At 41.6% G+C, this 11,352-nt stretch overlaps 1 protein-coding gene across 1 annotated transcript; it reads left to right on the top strand.

Annotated features, from left to right (window-relative positions):
- Window positions 1–5,891: 5,891 nt before the first annotated feature.
- Window positions 5,892–11,152, top strand: ptger1a (prostaglandin E receptor 1a (subtype EP1)). The gene is made up of 5 exons (XM_010872843.3): window positions 5,892–6,335; window positions 7,584–7,678; window positions 8,800–9,363; window positions 9,578–9,838; window positions 10,050–11,152. The coding sequence occupies exons 2-5, from the start codon at window positions 7,634–7,636 to the stop codon at window positions 10,320–10,322; spliced, it is 1,143 nt and encodes a 380-aa protein (XP_010871145.1). The 5' UTR covers window positions 5,892–6,335; window positions 7,584–7,633; the 3' UTR covers window positions 10,323–11,152.
- Window positions 11,153–11,352: the final 200 nt, after the last annotated feature.

The following is an 11,352-nucleotide window of genomic DNA, read 5'->3' as shown; positions in this document are numbered from 1 at the left end:
CTATGTGGGTATTGTTCTACTGGAAAGTCTAAGAGAGGATGGAACATGTGTATCACAGAACAGAGGAACATTAGAACCGGTGGTGAGACGTCTTCTGTAACGAGACACTTTAATGAGGCTGGACATGATGTGTGACTACTGCGGCTCCCAGGCTGAGAGGTTGTACTGTCACTGGTACATCATATCCATACCTCAGAAACAGAAACAGAAAGCCCTAGATTCCTTAATGAAGAGCCCCCATTTGGTTGCATCCTGGGAACAACGGTTGTGCAAACCCTTGGCTATTATACTTCTACTTCTCTTTTTGTATATTTTTTTATTTCATACTGTATACTTATGATTTTGCGGAAAGCAAAGATTTTATGTAACCTATGTATACAAATATTGAGATTAAGAAATTAAAACCTAAAAATAAAAACATTTCAGGTTCTTTGATCCTCCGAACATTTGTGGGGGGATATTTTTGTCAGGTTCCCAGTCAGTTTTCAGGAGTTCACTTAGGACTATTTTAGGTCCTCTTTAAGACATTCTTGGGACATTCTGTGATGGTCGGACCAGAGGTCCCCAAACTTAACAGTAAGGTGTCATATGTAGTGTTAAGGAAAGTAGTTGTCCGATCACCTAAAAAGTGTTCAAATATTGAATTAACGACAAGTTAACCTGACATGATCACTTCATACAGACTTTTCAGTATGACCCCAAATGGGATTTAAATTCACAACCTCTGGAGTTGTGGTGTACTGATTTTCGGCTGCATCACCATACATGTCAGACTATTGATTTGTTACCTTAGAGCTATTCACAAACAATAAAGGCCATGTCCTTAATGTCCCTCTGCTCAAAGGGAATAGAGTACCATTTAGGTCGAAGCCTAAGAGTGCATTGTAAAGCCCTAGTGCTCAGACGATCAATAAACCCACATTTTCTCCTCTTGGTTTCAACAAGGGGTTCTGGTTGAGAGAAGGCTTAGCCACGATGAATGCCTTTGTTAGCATTCCCCAGGTTGGGGGAATGAAATGTGTGAGTGCTCAGTGCTCGTAGATTTACACCGCATGCTGGATGGAAAGTGGAGAATATTTCATGAATCCATTGCTGTGGTAAATCAAGAACCACTACTGTGTCTGTCTGCCTGTCTGAGATCAGGATTTCACCCCCTACCTACAAAGAATAGTAGTAGTGAAAGGAAAAGAACTATGGAACCAATAAAAACCATCCCCATATTCTAGAACCAACAAGCTTTCAATTATCATAGTAATCTGTTTATGGATTCACTATGCTGATCTGTGTGAATTAATATGTGGCTGTAGTGTAGAAACACCAGCAGGCGTCCTTTTTGTCTTGTTGATTCTGAAGTGGTCAGGCAGAAAGTGTGTGGCTTTTCAATTATGATAAAACATCTAACAGCAGAACATCAGGGGAAACATATGACGTGGCCTGTGGTTTTGGTTTGTCTCCGTGAATAAATAATATGGCAGAATACAAAACAACTGCAAGGGATGCGGTTCAGAATCGAAAGCAGTTGAAATGATTTAGGAGCACAGAAAGTTGTTTCGTAGGGGTCAAGATTACGGTACATGTTGAATATGAGATTATTATATTTTTCTTTGCTAACTCCAGATTGGGACTGCGAAAGAATTCTTAGGATGAAGCCAAAATAACAGCTGTACACAGGTGGAGCATGTCTCACCAGTAACATTCATTGAGCTAAGGTGAAAAAGACGCGCAAAGTTTCACTGAGAACACTCTGGGTGGGACTGTCATTAGTAAGTGATATGAGAGAGAGAACCATGTCCCCTCTCAGCTTGGGGAAGGAGAATAAAAGTCCCTTTTACATACTGAAATGCGGGTTGTTGTGCGAAACGCCAAGATACTCAAATGCCTTGCACGCAGTAGGGTTGGAGTGAGCAAAATAAACTTACTGCAGTTCTTCAGGATTGCATATCCAATTTCACATGAATAAATTGAGATTTTAATTTCTAACCTTTTGACACTCTGAACTAACCCTCAGTTTCACTGATCCACCCAAGACTGGTTCAAAAGTTCACAGGGTGACTCTTTAGACATAAATGTGGGGAAGAGAAGAACTGGGGAGCAGTCCGTGGTTTTAAAGACCACTTAGGGGTCACTGGGGGAGATAGAGGGGCCAAGGGAGCGAACGGAGCCCAGACTTGGTGTTGGAAGAATCCCGGAGTTGTTGCACAGGCCAAATGGCAATGTTCTCGAGTGAAAGTTATAGAGAGAACAGAGGAAGGAGATGGGGCCCTTTTCGGGGGAAAAGGGGGAGAACGTCTTGTTGTCGCGAAGTGCTCGACTCTGACTCTGAATGTTAAAAAGAAAATACTTGATAATGTGTAAAAAGACAGAATCCTCAAGTCTTCTTCTGATCCTGGATCACTAACACTTAATATTTGGCATTCCATGACAGCTCGGTGATAAGGGCAAAATTCCTACTATGAAAAATTGCCTAATTGATCCTATAACAATAAATAGATAACTTTAACTTCTATTAACAATCACTCAGAACAGCACATTAATTTAATTTCAAACATCAACAAATCCCCCAAGAATGGTCTACTAAGCGTAAAAAATTTAAATTCCTAAAATAAGTGGTCAGCGTCAAACGTTGTTTTTTCACTCCATTTCTATGAGACAGGGTGCATCACAAATGGCCTCCTGTTCTCTGCAGAGCACTGTGGGAAAACACTAGATGCCGTGGTCATACCAGGGAGGGCTTGGCCTGCTCCATAACCTCCAAAACTGTTTTTATTCTTCTGGATGATCAAGGTTGTTGGTTGTCATGCGATTCATTTCAGATCGTGCTGAAAAGCCTTGGTAGTGAAACTAGCTCCTGCCAGTGTTAAAAGCATTTGGTACGATATGTCTAAGGCAAAGAAAGTCTTGGTGGAATGTCATATTAAAATGGAAAATAAATTTAAAACAAAGTGGGAAGAAAATTGGAGGAGATGTTTTCATATGTTTCTTGCTTCTGATGTAAATTTTCCCCAAGAACAAAGGGGGGACAACTGTCTGCTCCAATTCACTTCATTTACTTTCAATTGCCTTCTTTCCATGCACAGGTTGATTTTTAAGGCATCATTTAAAATGGAAAAAGTACATTGAAAAGGAAAAGAGATTAATTTCAACAAAGAAATGTCAATCCCTCTCTAACTCTCTTTCTCTCTCTCCCTTCTTTCTTTCTGAACATCTATCAACTCTAAGTGTGTTGCTCTTGATCCGATGCCGAGCCTCTTGTTGAATTAAATAAACACGCGCACCTGTCTACAGTGGGCAGTAATCGCGGCAAGGCAAGCCCCGTGGTTGGGGCAGACCCGGGCGGACGCCTCCGCTTTCCATCTCTCCGTCTCCCAACAGAGCCAGGTGGAGAGATGAAGAGAGAGATAGCGTGGAGAGAGGGGAGCACCGTGAATTTAAATCGCGTGCCTTTGAAAGATTCCAAATGAGTCATGTTACTGAGGAAAGTAAGGAGGTCTCTACCAACAGTTCTCTGAGTAACCGTGTCATTTGAGTACAGACAAGAGGAATGACAGAATGTGCAAGCCCACACCAAGGAGGGTATGAATATGAATGCTTCTGGGTGGATGAGAGTTGGAAGACCAGCCAATATGTAGCAGCCCAAGGCAGGCTCCAAAGATCAATCCCTTTGCTGTAGTCTCTGGTTTAGGCTTGTTGGCTGTACATTTGCCCAAAGTCAGACCCCGTAAATCAGCCTTATATTAGACCTAATATTATTATCTTCTAGTCGAATAAAATGCCACAAGATCTCCCCGTCTCCCTCGCCTAACGACGGCATGTTTACTGGGTCTGACCTGATAGCTGACACCCCTGCAAGTTATTTTTAGTATGTTTCAGTGTAGCAAGAGATTAATGCCATCTCTCTTCTGTGTTTTCATTAGTTTGAAAACAAGCATTGGAAAAAAGAAAAACAATCATTCAAGGACATAGCCTGACCCGCCCAAGGAGCACAACAAATACAGTCATATGTTGAAATAAGCACATCCCCTGGAAAGTGTTTAACATATTTGGGCATACAGATGTAATCTTCACTTCCTGAGTCCCCTGGGAGTTTCAGCAATAAGACAGAACCTTAATAATGAGTTGGATTCACAAATTTGGGGAGAGAATTTGAAAGAAATATACATAAAAATAAATACAGTCATACAATCAAGCTGAAAGTGATTGAAAGAAAGTGAAAGAAAAATATCTGGATGCAGCTATTTATAGTCATGTGAAAAAGTAAATATTCGGATGTATGGAAATTGACAGATAAAGGAAACCTAATTTAACAAACAATAATAAAAGATTATACTTTGCAATTATTTATTCATCACAAATCTACAGAAATGCTACTTCTGCTTCAATTGCTGCTGTTGCCCACTTTGGCTGAAATATCTATTTATTGTAACTGTCTATAAGTCTCTCACATTGTCAGGGAGGTGTCTTCGCTCACTCTTCTTTGCAGTACCACTTCAACAATGTCTTGTATACACAATGTCTTTCAAGTCCCCCCACAGCATTGCACTGGGATTGAGATGTGGGCTTTGAACCAGCCATTCCATAATCCTCCATTAGTTTGTTTTACCTTTTGGTTGTAGCTCTGCTTGTGTCTTGTCCTGTGGGAAAATATATGTTTGGTTAAGCTTCAGCTTTTCACATCCTACTCAAGAATTATCTAGTACAAAATGGAATTCATGGCTCAATGAGGGCAAGATGCCCAGGCCCTGAGGCAGCAAAGCAGCCCCAAACCATAATGCCATCACCTCCGTGCCTTACGGTTGTCATGAGGTTCTTCTGTTCAAAGGTAGTGTGTGATTTGGCTTTGCGGCCAAACAATATAAACTTTGACCCATGTCCAGAGCACATTGTTTCCAGTATACTTTCCTGAGCATCCATGTAGGGCAGGTTTGTGCAGTGTTTTTCAGACAATCGACTCATGACCGTCGAGAGGCCTGTAGATCCATGGTGTTTGCTAAATGTTATTGGATCTTTGACTGGAAGCAGTTTCTATGGTCAGGTGAGAGGAGAGGCTTTCTAATGGCAAGTAGTCCAAATAGCTTGCTGGCATGGATGTGGTTTTGGATACTTTTTATAGCCTTTTTTGCTCATCATTGAGCTACAATGATTAAATCAATAGAAACTGGGGGCTGGAGAGTGTTTGAATTATTAAAAAACAGAATAGAAGTACTACTCTGGAACACCCACAGTGGTTTTTCAATCTGAATATCGATGAGCCTTTCAAATAAAGCATGCGTCTGTGTACATCAGTATTAAGCAGATTATTGTATCATAACGTGTAATGAATGAAGATCACACATCCAAAATTGTCAGGTGAGATTAACCAATCCCAGATTTCCAATTTGCTCAACAAGGCCTGTCAAAATCGTTCCTTTTAATTTAGACCAAAAATGTTAAGTGAGATCATATCCAAAACGGATCCGTGCTTTTGTTCATTTTGTATGATAAATAATAACTTAAAATTGTTTGCAACTGCCAGAATACATCTTCAATTACCAGATGAATATATTAATGTTAATTATTTTAAAACACTCCAGAAGACGCGATCTAATTCTAAAATAGAATGATTTAAAAGCCCCTAAAAGTGTTTAAGCAAGAGAAAACGGCGCCAAATGGCAGATTCTAAATTCAACCTTTTGGCTAGGGCTCGACATCCCTGGCCAGAAGCCGTTTTTAAGCGATGTTACAACACACGTCGTAACGTTTTAAAAGTGTGTTTAAATGTATGCGTTTTAATCCAGCTAAATATAGGTTTCATCTTTTAAATCTGTGGCATATGGTTATTTTCAGGCATAAATCAAAGTGTAACGAAAATGTAAACATTGACAAAAGACAAAGATGTTAGACGCCTGAAGGAATTGCTTGAACTTGACTCAGGGACTGCCTATGAGTTCCCCAAAAGGACACGCGGCTAAATAAAAAGCTGTTGAGAGCACGCGTCAGAAACCTGTGTAGTCTGTTCGCAGCATGGGATATCGCTTGCGCTTCACTCTTCGGGGATGAAAGTCCAATCAAACGGATTTAGAAACGACAATGGAAATTTATTTGGGACTTGATCAAGCTTCTATTTCAACAGAACAATGGGAAGTATTATAACTGATTGTCAACGTCCTGCCGAAAAATGCATGGAATAATGATTCTTCTTTCAGAGCAAAGCTTTTACTCACCATCATTGGTTTGAGGAATATAATGTTGGTTTGCGTGGTTTGCGTTACATTCATCTAATTTGGATTAAGAATAGAAGAGAGGACGATCTGGACATCACTTTTGACTGCAAATTCACCTTACGCCTGCCTCAAATGGTAATTTAAAAATTGTCGTAGAGCCGTAGCAGAGACATATCAGTGGGATATTTGAACCTACAATGCATTTTAGATGAACAGACCTTGAACTCATCAATAATTCTAGAGATGCAATGTTTGGTCATTATCAAGATAACCAGGAAGATTACATTTTAGATAACCATTTAGAGTGTTTAGTGGATATCTGATTCATTCTCAGTGACGTGGTCTACAATTATTTTGTGTATAAATTTACTACAAGGATAAGCTATGCATGAAGACGTTTTTTTTTTTTTAAAGCTTTAATTTGAACCTGCCTTTGTACTTATGACACAAATGCATTAATATTGAATGTAAGATCCATTGCAAAACCACCTGTTAAATATACCTAAATATAGAATAGAACATCTAGAACTTACCTGTAATAAACAGCCATCATAAAATATCAGAGACCTTCACATTTTGGTTAGCACTTATCATGAGATGTACTGGTTAAGTGCCTTGCTCAAGGACACTTAACATTTCACCTCCTCAGCTTGGGTATTTTAACCCGGAAATTAGATCAGATAAACATTTTCCCCAAAAATTTGTGAGGATACAATTTGAAAAGAGCACAGTGGTTTGCATGTTTCTTCTCTGTCATAAAATGTAGCCTCAGGGTTTAACATAAGGGATAGACACTGCTTGAGGAATGTGTCTCAAGGCTTGGGCGCTTGTCAAAAAGGAACTGTTGCAACCTGCCTTTCGTTCTAACCTGTCAGTTGCCCGCACCACTAGTGCACAACCTTTTTGGCACAATGGGTGTGACACAATTTGTTTTTCTACACATCGCACAACTTTGTAGAGATGTTGTGTCAAGATTGTACCGATGACCTCTGTTTTGTGTACATGATATATATCAGTTGAATCTAAACCCTAACAGTTGTGTGGTATTTTCCTAAGTGTGTACATGCCATAAAGCAGTAGCGTGTACAGATGTGTCCAGCTGTTTTTATTTGATTAGGTAGAGACTGTGTCTAAACAGGGACAGACATATACAATCTATCACCCCTCCATGGTTACCGATAGGAATGTGTGTAGAATGATTGGATCCAAGATATGTGGTTAGGAAGGCTATGTTTCTCAGGTTTAGGAAGTGCCTCGCAGTATCTTCAAAGCAAGTTGTGGGTTGAAGAGCAGTGTAACATACACAGTGCAACATACATAGTGACACAATTTCCTGGTAGCCTGAAATACGACTGTAATCATATCTTGTCATCCTCTCCTCAGCCTCTCTCCGTGATGGGATTCTTGACCTTCAAAGTCCAGTGAAGCCAACCATGAATTACAACAACCTCTCGGGTTCCTCAGGGGACCTTCAGATGGTAGGCAGCCCAGTTATTAGAGATGGTACAGTCAGTTATTAGTGATGGTACAGTCAGTTATTAGTGATGATAAAGTCAGTTATTAGAGATGGTACCCTCAGTTATTAGTGATGATAAAGTCAGTTATTAGAGATGGTAAAGTCAGTTATTAGAGATGGTAAAGTCAGTTATTAGAGATGGTACAGTCAGTTATTAGAGATGATAAAGTCAGTTGTTAGTGATGGTACAGTCAGTTATTAGTGATGGTACAGTCAGTTATTAGTGATGGTACAATCAGTTATTAGAGATGGTACAGTCAGTTATTAGAGATAATAAAGTCAGTTATTAGAGATGGTAAAGTCAGTTATTAGTGATGATAAAAAGTCAGTTATCAGAGATGATAAAGTCAGTTATTAGAGATGGTACAGTCACTTATTAGTGATGGCACATTCTGTTATTACAGATGGTGCAGTCAGTTTCAGATATGGTACAGACAGTGATCAGAGATGGTACAGACAGTCATCAGAGATGGTACAAATGTTATTATAAATGGTACAGTTTGTTATTACAGATTATACTGCCAGTTATTAGTGATGACATAGTCTGTTATTTCAGATAATACCATCAGTTATTAGTGATGGTACTGTCAGTTATTATAAATGGTAGTTTGTTATTAGACATGATACTGCCAGTTATTAGTGATGGCATAGTCTGTTATTACAGATCATACCATCAGTTATTATAGATGGGACCGTCAGTTTTTAGAGATGGTATTTTAAGCAGAAGATTGCTGCTTTAAGTCCCAGTCAGGTGATGAAGAAGTGGAGTCACAACTAGCTATGTTAAACTAGTTTCATTTAATTTACATAAACATGTTAAGTGTGGGTCCAATATTTGAATTGCTGAAAAAAGCTCACAGAATGTATTTTACAATTGACTGATTTCCTGGTCTCAAGTACTGCTCACTAAGACCTTTGAATTTGTTGCGCGTTGCGAATAGCGTTTTGGTTCAGTGTGCATGAACAGTTGTGGGCCTGTGTGTTTGTGTCGTGTGTGTGTGTGTGTGTCCGTCGGTGTCCGTGTGTCTGTTCACCTGTGTGCTTCTGACGTAGAGTGACGTTTTACAACCACTTATTTAACAGACGGCGGTAGCTCGTCTGTTCCACCAGAGGAACCACACACTGGATCATCCCCAGACAGGAAGCCCCATCTTGGCCGTCCTCTCCATGACGCTGGGCATCATCTCCAACATCATAGCCCTCTTCATCCTGGCCAACGCCTACGCCCAGCAGCGCCGGCGCTCCAAAGCCACGTTCCTCCTTTTCGCCAGCTCCCTGGTCCTCACTGACTTTTTCGGGCACATCATCCCGGGGGCCATGGTCCTCCGACTCTACCTCTCCGGAGGCGTGTCCCCCGAGGCGGCCGCCGCCACCTCGTCCAGCGGCTCGACCGACCCCATGTGCCAGTTCCTGGGAGGTTCCATGGTGTTCTTCGGCCTGTGCCCGCTCTTCCTCGGCTGTGCCATGGCTGCTGAGCGCTGTCTGGGCGTCACGCAGCCGCTGCTCCACGCCTCCCTGGTCACCACAGCACGCACAAAGCTCTCCCTCTCCGGGATTTGGCTGGCGGCCCTCTGCGTGGCCCTGCTGCCTTGCTTCCAGCTGGGATCGTACACCTACCAGCACCCCAACAGCTGGTGCTTCATCAAGGTCAGTGTCCTGGTCATTTCTGGGCAGGCCGCAAGTCTGGAATGGCTGCCCCATCTCCTACCTGGTGTAACCCTGTGTTGCGTAGGACTCCAGTCAGAAGCAATGCAGTATGGGAAACAGACCCCGGGTGTCCGTCACAACACCACAGCATAAAGGATAGAATAATAAGTAATCATAATATTGACCGAACGTCTGTCTCATGTCCTTCATCAAGGTCCTGGCTAACGACACCCGGGAGGCGGACTTGGCCTTTGTCGCGCTCTTCTCCGGGCTGGGCCTGGCGTCTCTGGGTGTGGCCCTGGTGTGTAACACCATCAGTGGACTGACGCTGGTGCTGGCCAGGCTGAGACGGAGGCCCTCGAGCGGCTCATTGTCCCACAGCCACCGCTCAGTGGCCAAGAGCCACGACATAGAGATGGTGGTGCAACTGTTGGGCATTATGGTCACATCCTGCATCTGCTGGAGCCCCCTGCTGGTGAGTTGGGGGAATTACGGGGGGAAAGAGGGCACAGGTATTCTACTGAGTAGACCCAAATACAAAGTATCAACACCTTTTTTTAAACAATACAATTCTAAAATAATAAATAAATTGAATTAGGATATCAGCTCCTGTTAAAATTAGATATCATGCTGCCTTTGGATCAAAGTGTAACATTGAACACCTGTGCGTTTTTCCGATACCCCAGATCTTTGGCCTGATGTCAGTGATGCGCTCCTACAGAGGGACTATGGATGAGGAAGACAGGTCCACGTATGAGGAATTAAATTTGACCGGTGTGCGATTAGCTTCCTGGAACCAGATTTTGGATCCCTGGGTCTATATCCTACTGCGCCGCGCCGTCCTCCGCAAGATCTACCTCATCACTAAGCGCCAAGCCCACATGAATGGGAGTGTACTGCGACGCTGGGAGGGGAACTCCTTTCAGAGCTCAGAGAAGAATGATGTTAAGAGAATATGACGTCACAAAGTGCCAGGCCCTGGGTCAACATGACCCGAACGGAGCCTGTGACCGGAAGGGTTTGAAGCCATAGGCTGATTGCCAGAAAAAGATTGTATTAGCCTGCTAAACTAAAGCCTGCTAAACGGTCCTTGGTGCTGTACTTTATCTGTTGTCATGCGTTGTGAAGGATACGATAAGAATCACTATCAATAACTCGCTGCCAGTGGCAAGCTAATATTATCCACCTCAGGATACTGTTTCATTAGCTCATTGTCCAATTACAATCCACTGAACTACTCAGTTTGCATTATCATACAGAGTTAGAGTTGAAATACACATTTGCATGTAGGAGGGAAGGTCAAAGGTTGGAATGGTGTCATCGTTTGCAGCTACTACATCTTAATAATCCGGAGGTGAACTACATATCTGCCTGAATAGATTGTAAATAATAACACAACTTGTTCAATTGATTAACTCTAATTTGTGGAATGTTACATTTACAATTTTCTGTTGTCCTGTTGTCGTTCTGGGTTCAACATTAATTATGTTAAATTGGCATTGTTAAGCCTTTATCAACAGCTTGGACTGAAGGTAATAGTATAATCATAATTTAATTTATATAGATCATTCCACAGAATCTCAAAGCACAAAAGCATGTAAGCAGCCTCATATTTGGCAGAACTAAAGGGAGAACTCTGTTTTTCCTAAACAACTTTGCCGGTGGGAAGTAAAGGCTACATCTAACATTGTACAAGTTACAAATATTTATTGATTTTCCTCAATTCTCTGGGGACATGTAAAGATATTGGAATGTAAATAAAGGCATGGAATGTGATGAAGTAAAGAATACAGTGTTTATGGAATGCAGTTCTTATTGTTTCTTTCCCATCTCGTCTAGTATGAAAATCCAAACTATGAAATACACAGTATGTATTCAACACCATAGCATACTGAGGTGGCATCATACAATCTTTAATATAGGCCTTTTTGAACGGGAACGGTGCAGTACTGAACGACCAATTGAGTCCAGGTTGAGTAATATAGGCAT

The sequence above is a fragment of the Esox lucius genome, chromosome 9, assembly GCF_011004845.1.
Source record: "Esox lucius isolate fEsoLuc1 chromosome 9, fEsoLuc1.pri, whole genome shotgun sequence".
Taxonomy (NCBI): Eukaryota; Metazoa; Chordata; class Actinopteri; order Esociformes; family Esocidae; genus Esox; species Esox lucius.
The sequence above is the reverse complement of the archived record's forward strand: the minus strand, read 5'-3'. Positions and strand labels throughout refer to the sequence as shown.

Coding starts and splice junctions, on each gene's coding strand:
- ptger1a (XM_010872843.3), top strand. CDS start 7,634: ATGAATTACAACAACCTCTCGGGTTCCTCAGGGGACCTTCAGATG. Junction 7,679..8,799: donor CCTCAGGGGACCTTCAGATG/GTAGGCAGCCCA, acceptor CTTATTTAACAG/ACGGCGGTAGCTCGTCTGTT. Junction 9,364..9,577: donor ACAGCTGGTGCTTCATCAAG/GTCAGTGTCCTG, acceptor TCCTTCATCAAG/GTCCTGGCTAACGACACCCG.